The sequence below is a fragment of the Haliotis rubra genome, unplaced genomic scaffold (assembly GCF_003918875.1).
Source record: "Haliotis rubra isolate DU_JTF1 unplaced genomic scaffold, ASM391887v1 Scf242, whole genome shotgun sequence".
Taxonomy (NCBI): domain Eukaryota; kingdom Metazoa; phylum Mollusca; class Gastropoda; order Lepetellida; family Haliotidae; genus Haliotis; species Haliotis rubra.
This window is the reverse complement of record NW_025766470.1, coordinates 1,030,998-1,046,757: the sequence shown is the minus strand read 5'-3', so window position 1 is coordinate 1,046,757 and position 15,760 is coordinate 1,030,998. Positions and strand designations below refer to the sequence as shown.

Here is a 15,760-nt window from a genome sequence, read left to right as displayed (position 1 = left end):
CATTATTGTAACATCAACAAGCACTACAAGATCACATGCATAATTTATATATTAGTATGTATATCATTATTGTAACATCAACAAGCACTACAAGATCACATGCATAATTTATATATTAGTATGTATATCATTATTGTAACATCAACAAGCACTACAAGATCACATGCATAATTTATATATTAGTATGTATATCATTATTGTAACATCAACAAGCACCGCAAGTATAGTTGTGTTATTTTCATGCATTTAGAACATGGGTATTTCACCATATAAAAGCATTATTGAGCTAAATACCTATAAACAAGATAAATTTTTATTGTAAAATTATAAAATTGTTATTTCCATGTCTCATTTTGGCAAGCAAGTGATATAGTATGCAGACTAGGTTGTGTTATGATATATTATCCACAGATTATATACTGAAGTCACTGATTTTTATTGATTGTCAGTCTTTATTCTGTTATTTGTTATTTTAGATAAACTTGACATTAAGTATTCTAGGAGAAGTGGCCCAGGAGGTCAGAACGTCAACAAAGGTCTGTCTGATTTTCCATAAAATATATATTCATTGCCTATAGTATAGTAAAGTATATTTAAGTTCAAGTGAAGAAATCAGTCAGTTGTTAATATAGTTTTGAATTTTTGATAATTGTACCCATCTTAGAAAAAGTATCAAAGAATCGATGTATCGATGTAGTGTGGCATCCATGGGCGGATCCAGGAATTTGAGAGGGGGTTTGGGGGTTCAGGCCCCCTACTACCCCCCCAACGTAAATGTTTGTTTTTTTCAATGTGGTCTTAAAGCATTTTCCGGGGTGGGGGTGGGGGTGGGGGTGGTGTGTGTGTGTGTGTGTTTCGACCCCCAACACCCCTTTGGATCCGCCACTGGCATCCCTACTTATTAAGTCATTTCTTATTGCACACTTAAAGATACTCAAATATTCTCTAAAGATTGAACGTAGGAGCAAGTCATATCAAGTTGACATATTGCTAGAGTGACTTTCACCATCTTGACCATGCTGCTTTTATTGTCTAATCTCATTAACATTGGTTCTAGGTGGTCGTTACCGCAGCACAAAGATCACAAGACACAATAATGATCCCATTACAGATCATGTGAAGATCCAGTTTAGAATTGATCTTCAGCAAGCAATGCTTGTCGAAAGAGGCAGCTAAGGGGATCGGATAGTTGGGATCGCTTACTTGGTTGACACATTTCATTACATCTAAGTTGTGTAGATCGATACTCATGCTGTTGATCACTGGATTGTCTGTTTCAGACTTGATATTTACACACTGCCATCATATAGCTGGAATAGTGCTGAGTACGGTGTAAAACTAAACTCACTCACTCATTCACTCCTTCAGATGAAAAGTCATCTCCTGAAATAAGTTGTGTGTAGATTTGTGTGTGGTATTAGTGTAAATTAGGATCTGTTGCCTGTATGGTGACTGTATGCTTGCAGTGAACACCAAGGTTGAGGTTCGGTTCCATGTGGAGAGTGCTGACTGGATCCCTCAGTGGATCAGAGAGAGACTCCTGGAGAAGGTGGGTTATCTCCCCTCCCCTCCAAACTATAGATTGAATGCTAAGATGACAAATGCTAAGTGTCACAATATAACACACTCTTAACACAAGAAATGGGAATACTCAGAAGTTAATAAAAAATTCCAAACTTTGAAATGTCTCAATCAGAAATGATGCTCTACTCCCTGTGGGAGACATCAATCATGACAGGATATAATATATCCTTATCCAAGTGCTTGATCAAGATAATTGTTGATGATATATCATATCATCAACAATTATCTTGATCAAACACTTGATATTATACATGTATCCCTTACTATTTTTGGAGAGTACATGTTATTGTATGACAGGACGTAAGATACTGTAGAACTATCATAGAGACCAAAACCATTCAATCCCATGTCGCTCATATCCTTCAATCCAGATGTGAAGATCAACATCACTGACAGGAGTCGGAATCAGGAGACCTTTCGAATGAGCTGAAAGGTGTCTGGACTTCTCAGTTCCCAGTTTCAGCAACCCGTGAAGATCCGGGTTAGAATTGGTCTTCAGTAACCCATGCTTGTCGTAAGAGGCAACTAACGGGATCGGGTGGTCAGACTCGCTGATTTGGTTGACACGTGTCATTGTATCCCAATTGTGTAAATCGGTGCTCATGCTGTTGATCACTGGTTTGTCAGGTCCAGACTTGATTATTTATAGACCGCCGCCATATAGTTGGAATATTGCTGAGTGCGGGGTAAAACTAAACTCACTCACTCACTCACTACACAGGAGGCTGGTAGGATCACCAAGGGAGGTTATCTGGTTGTGACCTCGGATGCTACAAGGAAACAGATGTTGAACCAGGCGGACTGCATGGAGAAAATACGTACAGTCATCTTCGGGGCAGGTGAACTTCCTCGTGAGCTCACAGAGCAGGAGAAGACTGTGAGAGACAGAAGGTATTAAATCAGTTTATTGAACTCACATTTTAAGTTAAAAATCTTCAGTAACCCATGCCTGTCGTAAGAGGCGACTATCGGGTGGTACTGACTTGGCTGACATATGTCATCGTATCCCAACTGCGTAGATTGATGCTCATACTGTTGATCACTGGATTGACTGGTCCAGACCTGTTTATTTACAGACAACTGCCATATAGCTGGAATATTGCCGAGTGTGGCATTAATCAACAACCAACCTTAGAATGTATTTGTACATTATAAACAATACAGAAGCAAAGCTAAAAATGCCCATTTGACCATTTTTTGGCAATGTGAGTAGATGTGTCTATTGAGAGCACAAAATAGAATGTATTAGCACAAAAAGAATGGAATATTTGGGTTATTAAATTTGAGCTCTGTCACAAATATCAAACCCGGTCTATACGCAACTAATGTCACACACCTTGATTCAAGTTCTGTTTTGGGAATTTAATTGGGGGAGTGACATGCAAATGTATAATACAAGCAAAATGTTTAGTTTAAAGAAATTTATTGCACAAAATAAAATGTATTATTAAAGCGGAATATTTAGTTTAAGAAATTTGAGCTCTGCATCTGTCACAAATGTCAAAACAAATCTAGTTAAAACAACACAACAGCAAATTTTACAATTTTTTGTTTCTGAAGGACAAATGGTCTCTGGATAGAAGTGAATTTTCTCCCTTCTATCAGCCAGAGTAAGTATTACAGAGTCATCTCCCTTCACTCAAAACAAAAATAATACAGTCTCACTTTGTCCAGAAACAATGTGATTCTAAGCCAATATATGCCAAATACATATGTGTACTTTAACAATACAGCAGTGTTTGGACTCAGGTTTTCTAAAGTGATACAGGTTATTCCTTCCAGCTTGTACAAGTACTGTATGCTGCAATAAGACTGGTAGAGATTACCAGAACAATTTACACAACAACAGTTAAAATCCCATTACAATAAACTCAAAAATCATTTAGAATCTACAATATTTCTATTATAGCACATTTCTTGACATTGTTGGTATATAGAAACTGTTAATCCCACGCAAACAATACAAAACTATAATGTTGAAAAATGTAATGAAAATATATATAAAATATATGCCTTCCAACATTTACATGATCCTTTGGTACAGTTATTCTGATTGTTGTCAACAAAACAGAACTGTGATCTTTTTGGTCTTCCACTTATGTTCGGTTAACAAATTCTGTGTTACTTCTGATAATTTAATTAAATATCATCACAACATAAGCTGACCATGTCTAGACGAAGGATTCACAAAATTGCTGAATGAATAACATTAATTCACTACCGACACAAAGACCGCAAAACACCGAGTAATACTATATATAAATACAAAATAGTAAGCTGATCACAAGAATACATACTTTCTGGAGTTCTGAAACAGCAGTGTAAACATGACTCAACATGCCTTGCTGGGGAATGTGGCCTGTGATTGATTACAATGACATACCTGAAGGAATAAGTAATGAACAGCAGATCAGGTCCCTGTCACCTATTTATTTGATTCCCCCAACATGGCAGCAACAGGAATCACTATGACTAAATTTTTCATCAAGTAGTTGCCACTTGATAATTAAATTTTCAACCATCTTTCAATTGACATCATTAGATTGGTTCAATATTTGACAGTTGCGGGGACCTGACTTCTGGTGAATTTGTTTATGAAACACCAGAGAAAATACAGGTAGTTTGACAGGACTAACATTCCAATTTCAGGAAATGACTTTTGCAGTGTATGCTGGAAACAGGCGGGTTCATATACTGCAAGGGAGACAAGAGATACTTCTAACTCCTGTACAGTTTCATATATAAACATAAAATTCATATGAAAAAATATGTTATGTTATGACAGGCTACATTTATGATAGTTATCAACAACTGACAATATGTTTCCCTCTAAAATAGAATATACCTGACTTCCCACACTAACCTTTTGATCTGTGATCTGTCAAGTTTTGATGTGACATGTTACATTTCAGATTACATCCACATTACACATACAGATTCTAGTACATTTTCAGGTTGAATACTATCCGGGAATACCCACACTCTCAGAGTCCTAATCACCAGCACACAAAGTCAGCCATCTAACCCACTCATCCAGCCCTTTCTGAAAGATATTCATAAAACTGATATAACCGTTACAGACCCAATTAGCTTAATGTCAAACTGTATCCTTCGTTCTCGTTTCCAGTTCAGCTCTTTGTAAAATGATGTAAACATTAAAGTCATTCATTACATTGTGACTGTTTCTTTACTTTCAATATGTGCAATTCCTGAATTTAACCCTGGGGTTAATTATGGCTTCATAATTTGGTAACCAAAGTGGCTATTTTTCATTATCAAGCTCGGGGTTTAACTGCGGGAATTCCATACTAGTTTGATATCCCAGCTGTTCGAAATCAAATTCCTCATCAAAGTATTCATCCATTCATATGTTCTTTAGAATCATCTGTTTCTAAAAATATACCTGACTTCCCACACTCCATCTTCGATCTGTGGCCAGTGTGTATCTTTGGCAAGGGCCAAGGTATGTCACCCCTACACTACTCACTGCCCACCTGGACACCCGACCTGGGGGAGGGGCAAGCAAACCTACCATCGTACGTTTCCTAATATAGTGGACGTTCTGTGAATCTGATGAGATATCACATCGCAGTTTACCATGGATACCCTACTAAGACACAGCCTACTGACACCAAGCTGTCCTTGCCTTATCATATCAATGCTGAACAACAGGATACCCTACTAAGACACAGCCTACTGACACCAAGCTGTCCTTGCCTTATCATATCAATGCTGAACAACAGGATACCCTACTAAGACACAGCCTACTGACACCAAGCTGTCCTTGCCTTATCATATCAATGCTGAACAGGCAGGGTAACAACAAGTACCACATTTAGAATGATGCATCTAATCAGTGACTTCACTCGCTGGTAGACGCTCTGTCCACGAGTACCTGGAGGAAGTCACTGACGAGAACGTTCTATTGTGTTATGGAACTTATTTCTATGATCAGTTATCAAATCCAAACAGTATCCAATCTGATCAAAATATCTATATCTGTACTGATCTGTTATAGTGTAACTCATATTTTACTGATGCTGGGATGTATGACTACATGAAGAGGAATTCCAGGATTTGAGTTTGGCTACACAAGTACATTGAGTCATGACTGTCTACATACAGTCCCCGTGGATAATCAACCATGTCTCGATATTCTCTGACAAACTCCCCCGACTCTGTCAGCTGTATCACCTTGCCCCTGTCTAGAAGCAGGATGTCTCCTGTCGTGGTAGTTGTGATACCACGAGGGAAGCTGAGTGCTCTGTCTCCGGCAGGGGCGTATCTCCACACAACATCCCCCTCTGACGTCAGACATGTCACAGACTTCTTCCAACAGTCAGACACGAGTAGGTTGCCCTTGTTGTTGACACACATGTAGAAGGGGTAGGTAAACAGTGAGTCATCATTGTGTGTAGTGATTGACCTCAACACGTGTCCAGACATGTCCAGGATATCAACACATTTCCAAGCACCTGCTGCTAGAGATGATGGATTCAGAACAGCCAGACTGTAGTATCCGGTACGTGTTGTGATGGTTGAGAGCAGCACCAGGTCAGGGGTCACTTCTATTGTTACAATCTGATGGGAGTCTGGGACAGCAACCATCACCTGCTTCTCATTCAACTGTGTTATCCCATGTGGAGTGTTATCCAGGGGAAGTTTACTGTGGCATGAATGATTATTTCTTGTGAAGAAAGATTTCACGCACTTGTTATTATAGTCGGTAACAACACATGTCTGTACACCATCTACAACCAGAACTGTCACATCAAATAGAAGAGGGTCCTCCTCATCACCCGACACCCTCACATCTATCCTGTCAACCAGCACTGGAGATGGCAGATATTGCTCCTGATCCTGGTATGTGACGTCAATCTCCCCAAACTGCAGGTTATCTAGGGCCTTTAGGACATTGTCAGTGTCAGGTGTAAACCTGATGTCATCTATTCTCCGGGTGTCTGCTGCCTCTGTATCCCTGACATCCTCCATCTCTACAGCTCCAGACTCCCAGGCCTGATACGCGTCATACAGGTCCATCTCACAGTCCGATACCAAGGCCTGGTCAATGAACTCACAATGTTGTCTGTACATCTGCATCTCGATCTCTTCAAGTTTAATATCTGCCTTAAGTTGCTGTGTTTGTTTATCTGTAATATCATTGACTTCATTCATCAGCTGTATTTCTTTCTGTTTGATGTTGGCGATGACTCTCTCAACAGCAGATTTGATGTGACCTTCTACAGCTACTTTAGTTTTCTCTATTCCTCTAATTTTCTTGTGTGTTTTTTTAACCAGCGTTTGTTTTCTATTCATTTTCTTTGATAATACTTTCACGTTCTTTCTCAAATGGTACTTCATGGTTGGCATCACTGACTCCATAGTAACGACAGACTCACATTTCCTGTGGTGAAGCACGCAGCATGTCTGACATGCGGCTTTGTGACAGTCTTTACAGACGAACTTTATAACCTCACCCTTGTGTTCCGGACATACAACCTTACGTCTTCTCTTGACATTCATCTCTCCTGAAAGGTCACACATTTCATGGTCATGTGATGCTGGACTTGCACGATGCATCTTGACACATCTCTTGCAGAGGAGCACTTCACACTCAGAACACCATAAGGTTCCTGGAGTTGTCTCCCCTAACTTCTCACACACCGAGCAAAACGAACCAGTATCTGAAAGTGGACACGTCTATGGTAATTTAACAATTCACAATGATATATTCATAAGCTTGTACAATCGACTTTGCTTTCAGATGTGGAAAGGGTTTTGTCGCTTCTCTTAAAGATTGAGAAATCCAGGTAAAATGATGACTATTTTAAGGCATAGAGAGAGTGGTACCCTGAAGATCCCCTGATACCAGATACCCTGAAGATTTACAAATATTCCTTACATGTTGTGCCAGTTGTAGACTATTTAAGACAAATTACATGTATATATATTTTCAAGGGCTTTGTGGGCTTTATCATACAATTCACATGCGTGACTGATAATAATCAGTATGTCAATCGATATTTGCAAAGGTTGTCGCACCTGCAGTACTTGTAGAAGGTTCCTGTGTGTCAATCAGCCCCTGTATAATGATGCTGGCTTTGATCTGCCCCGCCCACTCCTCCACCGGCCTCCTGGGGTGGGGGGACCTTGGTATCTTGTCGACAGCAGGGACAGGGGATGGTCTTGGACTGTATAGCATCTGGTCTGGTCTGGACGTATGAGGTGACACATTTCCTGCAGAATGTGTGATCACACCTCAGTGTACACGGGTCTGTGTACTGTTCCTGGCAGATCACACAGGTCAGGAATTCCACCACTTTCTCCTCACGGGACATCGACATCTGCAAAACAAGAATCACATCCGGGTTACAATGATGGACAGCCAGGTCACGAACTGCTCACTACTAGTTCGCTCTTGTGAAATGTGAGGATACTGGGATAGCCTCTCAGGGTTCAATGGTATTATTTTCTATAAAACTGTCTTGATTATTCAATAAACACTGATACAGAAAAAGACTGAAAAACTCATTGTTCTGCATGTCTTGGAATAACGACATACAAGGTGTTTCAGAACTATAGTTTTAACAAAGCCCTCCATCATTATAGTTGTCATGACAACAAACTCCTGCTGTAAGAACAAGCTAGTCGTTGTCATACATAGTACCTGGTGTACCATGAATTGCCAGTAATGAATTTTAACTGCGTTTCGCCGTTTGAAATCAATATGTGTTACTTATAAAAATCTAAAATCCGGTATCATTGTTAAATACACGTAAAAGTACACGTAAAGTCACACCTCAAAGCAGAGACCATACAATAATCTATTATATGGTCTCTGCTCAAAGTGACGATACGAGGGAGGAAACTGTGAAGTTCTTTCACAGGCCGAGCCAACATATATCTTTATAGGTTAAGCTTTAAGTGTTGACAAATTAACAAATTAACTTGTTTACCTGCATGCCAGACATTGGTAAAAAACAGGACAATAACAGAAAATGGCATCACTATATTTTAGTTTTAAAACCTCGCGTCCAACAATTCCTACTTTCGGTTTCTCTTCCTTTCAAATTTTGAGTGTAGACAAAACTAACTCAGTATTTTAAACAATATGCCTTAAATCTGAATAGATGCTATCGGTGATCTGAATGTATACGAATTATTCACACGATGAGACCATCTTCTGTCTCCCTGATGCTTTGAAATATGCAACCCGCCTGTCTACCTGTCTCTTCTGCGTACCACACAAGGGAGGTAACTGAGACAACTCGACTAAACGTGATTTATAAACTACCTGAGCAGATGACGACGTAGGTTTCTGGATCGAATCTAGGATGGATACTTTAATTAAGTAAGATATCGACACAATCCAATATTCGTACCCTGTTGTTTTACAAACACATTTTAGTGTTAAGGAGGAGTTCATTATCTGTGTTTCTGGTGTATAACATTTCGTGTCTTGTCGTTCAACATAAACCAGAAAGAAGTAGCTGCTGCCCAAACTCTCACGCACGCATGCCCTCATTTACTTCGGGTGAGGTGAGGTGAGGTGAAATTGGGTTTAACGTCGTGCTTGAGAATATTTCGCTCATATGACGACGTGCATGCGTGTGTATGTGTATGTGCGGCTGCTTGTACTAGCCCAGACTTAAGCTGGTTTTATAGTGCTAGCCCACTGAGATACCATGCCGCAGTGAAGCATGAATACCCCACTCAGACACATTATACTGACTCCGAGCCGACCAGTCCTTGTTGTACCCATTAATGCCGAGCGCCAGGCAGGGACCAACAAGTACCATATTTTAACGTCTTTTGGTATGACGCGGTCGGGGACTCCGCTCTTCTTGAATAAGAATACAATGAGAGTGTCATGCATTACAAGATCACATGTGCATAATTTGTATATTAGTATGTATATCATTATTGTAACATCAACAAGCACCGCGAGTATAGTTGTGTTATTTATATGCATTTAGAACATGAGTATGTCACTCATATAAAGCATTATTGAGCTAAATACCTATAAACAAGATAAATGTTTATTGTAAAATTATAAAATTGTTATTTCCATGCCTCATTTTGGCAAGCAAGTGATATAGTATGCACACTTGGTTGTGTTACGATATATTATCCACAGATTATATACTGAAGTCGCAGATTTTTATCGATTGTCAGTCTTTATTCTGTTGTTCTGTTATTTCCTATTTTATATAAACTTGACATCAAGTATTCTAGGGGAAGTGGCCGAGGAGGTCAGAACAACAAAGGTGTGTCTACTTTTCTATAAAATATATATATTCATGGCCTGTAGCACTGTAAAGTATATTTGAGTTCAAGTGAAGAAATCAGTCATCTTTCTATGCCTAACCAGTAAGAATAGCCCAATATTCGCTAAACATTCCCTTGAATGTATCGATAATTGGATCATCTTAGAAAAAGTATCAAAGAATCGATGTATCGATGTAGTGTGGCATCTAGGGCTGGGACGGGTGTGAAAAAATGGAATCGAGTACCCGCATGTACTTACCCGAATCGGAATGGAGTACCCGGAAATGTAAGGAAAAAAAGCGCTTCTGTCAATTTTCTGAATATTCAATCACGATTTGACAGAGATTATTATAGAAAACTTATAACGGTGGCAATAAGACATTAAAAATGATCTCAAGCTATATAATTTACGTCTGTTTAACCAATATAAAGAGTAACACCATTACTAACATTGCTCGTTAAAATAAACTTTTCGTTCCTACTGTTACTGTAACTTGACTACTCGCAGCTCATGCGCAGATAAATTGCAGTCGTTAATAATAACCTCCATTAATCGGACAATACCAATGATGTAAATGTGTGTTATGTCAATAATGAAAAAGACAAGTTATTATCTGCCCTTGTCATTACAGAGTTCTCTCCTTTCCGGGTACTCGATTCCTAGAAATAGGACTCGATTCCAGCTGTACCCGACCCGGATTCGACTACCCGAGTACCCGTCCCAGCCCTAGTGGCATCCCTACTTATTAAGTCATTTCTTATTGCACACTTAAGGATACTCAAATATTCTCTAAAGATTGAACGGAGGAGCAAGTCATATCAAGTTGACATATTGCTAGAGTGACTTTCACCATCTTGACCATGCTGCTTTTATTGTCCAATCTCATTACCATTGGTTCTAGGTGGTCGTTACCACAGCACAAAGATCACAAGACACAATAATGATCCCATTACAGATCATGTCTGAATTTTCTTTTGCAGGACCTGTGAAGATCCAGGTTAGAATTGATCTTCAGCAAGCAATGCTTGTCGAAAGAGGCAGCTAAGGGGATCGGATAGTTGGGATCGCTGACTTGGTTGACACTTTTCATTACATCCAAGTTGTGTAGATCGATGCTCATGCTGTTGATCACTGGATTGTCTGTTTCAGACATGATATTTACACACTGCCATCATATAGCTGGAATAGTGCTGAGTACGGTGTAAAACTAAACTCACTCACTCATTCACTCCTTCAGATGAAAAGTCATCTCCTGAAATAAGTTGTGTGTAGATTTGTGTGTGGTATTAGTGTACATTAGGATCTGTTGCCTGTATGGTGACAATCTAAACTATAGATTGAATGCTAAGATGACAAATGCTAAGTGTCACAATATAATACGCTCTTTAACACAAGAATTGGGAATACTCAGAAATGAATAAAAAAAATTCCAAACTTTGAGATGTCTCAATCAGAAATGATGCCCTACTCCCATTTGTGGGGCTACTGCATGAGACACATGCACCCTATCAGACTGTGCTTTGGTGTTAAGTTCTACAGACATCAATCATGACAGGATATATATCATCAACAATTATCTTGATCAAACACTTGATATCATACATGTATCCCTTACTATTTTTGGAGAGTACATGTTATTTCTATGACAGGAGGTAAGATGCTGTAGAACTAACATAGAGACCAAAACCATTCAATCCCATGTCGCTCATATCCTTCAATCCAGATGTGAAGATCAACATCACTGACAGGAGTCGGAATCAGGAGACCTTTCAAATAAGCTGAAAGGTGTCTGGACTTCTCAGTTCCCAGTTTCAGCAACCCGTGAAGATCCGGGTTAGAATTGGTCTTCAGTAACCCATGCTTGTCGTAAGAGGCAACTAACGGGATCGGGTGGTCAGACTCGCTGATTTGGTTGACACGTGTCATTGTATCCCAATTGTGTAAATCGGTGCTCATGCTGTTGATCACTGGTTTGTCTGGTCCAGACTTGATTATTTATAGACCGCCGCCATATAGTTGGAATATTGCTGAGTGCGGGGTAAAACTAAACTCACTCACTCACTCACTACACAGGAGGCTGGTAGGATCACCAAGGGAGGCTATCTGGTCGTGACCTCGGATGCTACAAGGAAACAGATGTTGAACCAGGCGGACTGCATGGAGAAAATACGTACAGTCATCTTCGGGGCAGGTGAACTTCCTCGTGAGCTCACAGAGCAGGAGAAGACTGTGAGAGACAGAAGGTATTAAATCAGTTTATTGAACTCACATTTTAAGTTAAAAATCTTCAGTAACCCATGCCTGTCGTAAGAGGCGACTATCGGGTGGTACTGACTTGGCTGACATATGTCATCGTATCCCAACTGCGTAGATTGATGCTCATACTGTTGATCACTGGATTGTCTGGTCCAGACCTGATTATTTACAGACAACTGCCATATAGCTGGAATATTGCCGAGTGTGGCATTAATCAACAACCAACCTTAGAATGTACTTGTACATTATAAACAATACAGAAGCAAAGCTGAAAATGCCCATTTGACCATTTTTTGGCAATGTGAGTAGATGTGTCTAGCTGACATGCAGTCAGAATTTGTGAAGAAAAATTATTCAGCCAAAATATTCCATGTAGATTCCAGGTCGGAACTGGCTATGAAGGAGATGTCAATATTGATCTTGTGGCGGGGTTGTTGACTTGATCGCCTGTCATTGTGATGGTATCTGGTGTTGCTCATAACATCAATCACTAGTTTGTCGGATCCAGTCCCTGTTATGTGCAGGTGTTTGTGACCTGCAAAATTGCCATGTGTCGTGTTAAACATGAAACGAATAATGGGAAGTTTTGTTTTGGAAATTGTGCCCAGTAACCTGTGTTCAAAATGTTACAAAAATGTATCCTTTGACTTGTTGTGTCATAACAGGACATCATGAGACATTTGTTATAATATCAACCACTGGTTTGTTTGGTCCCGCCTAGCTTCTCAATAGAAATCCATGAAATGGACGGAGTAACATACTCGTGTAAATGAAATCAAGTGATCATTTATGATACATTTTGTTTAAAGTGGTACTCAGAAATAATTAAGTGTGGTGGGCGAGCTGGCCAAGGCACCAGGCTAGTGATCCAGCGAGGTTGAGGTGCCGGGATCGAGCCCACCTGTGACGACCGGGTGTAAAAACCTTGGAGTCAACTTTGTGTGCAGACTCTTTCCGTGTTGTCACAACCCCTAGTGTACAGTACACAAACCTGTGCACTTAAAAGAACCCACGAATCCGTTGGTGTATGACCAGATGGTGGCCACATGAATACGTGCAAACACCTAGTTGCGGGTACAGCAACGTGCAGTGAACTTGGACAAAGTACTGTGACTATGTGCCCCAGTCCACCCAGCTGTGAATGGGTACCTCGTTAGGATGAGAAAGCCACAATAACTCGATGCGCCTAGTGGCAGCAAGAGTTGTATACTCCCCAGGGAGTTGAGATTGATAATACGATGTGCCGTTAAGATTGACATCCAATGATCGAGGGGAAAAATACCAGCGCCTTGAGGATGCTCTAGTTGCGTGGATATGTGCGCTATATAAATATCCTATAATAATAATAATAAAAAAAGAAAAAGATGGTGACTTGTAAGTAACCAAGTCGGGACCAAGTCCCGGTAGTGATATTGTGAGCACCAATCCACAAAGCCACTCAGATGGACCACCTAATCCAGCTGGCCACCCATGATGACCAGCATTGGCTGCTGGGGGCATGTTCCATCTAACCATGAAATACGCAGGACCCAAGCAGTTACTGATCGCTCCAGTATTGAACATCTTGAAAGAATAAAAAATAAGTTAGAATCTGTAACTGAATCATGTCTGCAACTTAATTTTTGACAGACTGCTCGAAAAATGTGGATGTATGATTGTTGTGTAATTCAGTATTTTATTCAAGCCTATGTGAGGCGGTGGGGTAATTTAGTGGGTAAAGTGTCCGCTTGTCACACTGAAGACCTGGGTTCGATTACCCACATGGGTACAATGTTGAAGTTCATTTCTGGTGTCCCCTGCCATGATATTGCTGGAATATTGCTAAAAGCGGCATAAAACTAAACTCACTCAAGCCTATGTGATTAATGAAGTGGGCATTTTGACCAGTGCTTGTTTCAGGATGGCTAAGGCAAAGCAGGCAATGCTGAAGGACAAAAGACACCACTCCCTCAAGAAACAATATCGCCAGACACCAAATGTTGGTGGTTCATGACAACAGAAGACATGAGCATCATAGCGTGTGTGAGAGAGAGTGTGTAGTCCATCGTGTGATGGAGATGATGAACAAGTGATTGTTGACCACCTGAAGGAGTTTTGATTCTGTCATTCAGACTTTGTGTACCATCAGATGTATGGATCTGTGTCATGATGACTCAATCCGATTGTAGCCCTATTAATTAAACAAATACACGTACCTGCAGTGTCTGTTTTTGGAATTTAATTGAGAGCACAAAATAGAATGTATTATTAAAGCGGAATATTTGGGTTATTAAATTTGAGCTCTGTCACAAATATCAAACCCGGTCTATACGCAACTAATGTCACACACCTTTATTCAAGTTCTGTTTTGGGAATTTAATTGGGGGAGTGACATGCAAATGTATAATACAAGCAAAATGTTTAGTTTAAGAAATTTATTGCACAAAATAGAATGTATTATTAAAGCCGAATATTTAGTTTAAGAAATTTGAGCTCTGCATCTGTCACAAATGTCAAAAACAAATCTAGTTAAAACAACACAACAGCAAACTTTACAATTTTATGTTTCTGAAGGACAAATGGTCTCTGGATAGAAGTGAATTTTCTCCCTTCTATCAGCCAGAGTAAGTATTACAGAGTCATCTCCCTTCACTCAAAACAAAAATAGTACAGTCTCACTTTGTCCAGAAACAATGTGATTCTAAGCCAATATATGCCAAATACATATGTGTACTTTAACAATACAGCAGTGTTTGGACTCAGGTTTTCTAAAGTGATACAGGTTATTCCTTCCAGCTTGTACAAGTACTGTATGCTGCAATAAGACTGGTAGAGATTACCAGAACAATTTACACAACAACAGTTAAAATCCCATTACAATAAACTCAAAAATCATTTAGAATCTACACATATTTCTATTATAGCACATTTCTTGACATTGTTGGTATATAGAAACTGTTAATCCCACGCAAACAATACAAAACTATAATGTTGAAAAATGTAAAAATGTAATAAAAATATATAAAAATATATGCCTTCCAACATTTACATGATCCTTTGGTACAGTTATTCTGATTGTTGTCAACAAAGCATAACTGTGATCTTTTGGTCTTCCACTTATGTTTCCTAATATAGTGGACGTTCTGTGAATCTGATGAGATACCACATCGCAGTTTACCATGGATGCCCTACTAAGACACAGCCTACTGACACCAAGCTGTCCTTGCCTTATCATATCAATGCTGAACAACAGGATACCCTACTAAGACACAGCCTACTGACACCAAGGGTTATAGCTGAAACGGCCCCACAGCAGAACGGCCCCAAGTCGAAACGGCCCCAAATTGGCTAAAACGGCGCCAAATGTTTTGGCTGAAATGGACCGATGACTGGTTAAAACGGCCCCATATTTGCCAAAATGGCCTAAGAATTATCAGTTTTATTTCAATGTGTGTCCTTAGTCATAAATGATAGATCAAAACGCATATTTTTCAATTACTTGTTAAATGAATTAACTTTGACATTTTCATCATGATTTTCTTCTGTTTAAATGGCCATGAGGCCAATAATACATGTGGAAGATATGAATCAAACGAACTGAATATTGTACAGATCGTCTAACAATATTCACTAGAATTTAAGTTTGACAAATAAAACAATTCAAATTGTTAA

At 39.5% G+C, this 15,760-nt stretch overlaps 2 protein-coding genes across 3 annotated transcripts; one reads left to right on the top strand and one right to left on the bottom strand.

Annotated features, from left to right (window-relative positions):
- Positions 1-448: 448 nt before the first annotated feature.
- On the top strand, positions 449-14,309 carry LOC124278843 (peptidyl-tRNA hydrolase ICT1, mitochondrial-like; the record flags this gene model as incomplete). Its single annotated transcript, XM_046714621.1, has 4 exons — positions 449-536; positions 1,467-1,549; positions 11,927-12,096; positions 14,009-14,309. Coding segments are annotated over 4 exons (435 nt in total), but the record flags the coding sequence as incomplete, so codon positions are not given.
- LOC124278840 (protein wech-like) lies at positions 3,118-8,828 on the bottom strand. 2 transcript variants are annotated; one of them, XM_046714615.1, is made up of 3 exons: positions 8,541-8,828; positions 7,627-7,928; positions 3,118-7,268 (listed from the first exon to the last, which is right to left on the bottom strand). In XM_046714615.1, exons 2-3 carry the CDS (start codon positions 7,784-7,786, stop codon positions 5,638-5,640), a joined length of 1,791 nt encoding a protein of 596 aa, XP_046570571.1. In that variant the 5' UTR covers positions 7,787-7,928; positions 8,541-8,828; the 3' UTR covers positions 3,118-5,637. The 2 variants fall into 2 exon arrangements, with proteins under 2 accessions (XP_046570571.1, XP_046570572.1); XM_046714616.1 differs by having other exon boundaries at positions 8,752-8,826.
- Positions 14,310-15,760: the final 1,451 nt, after the last annotated feature.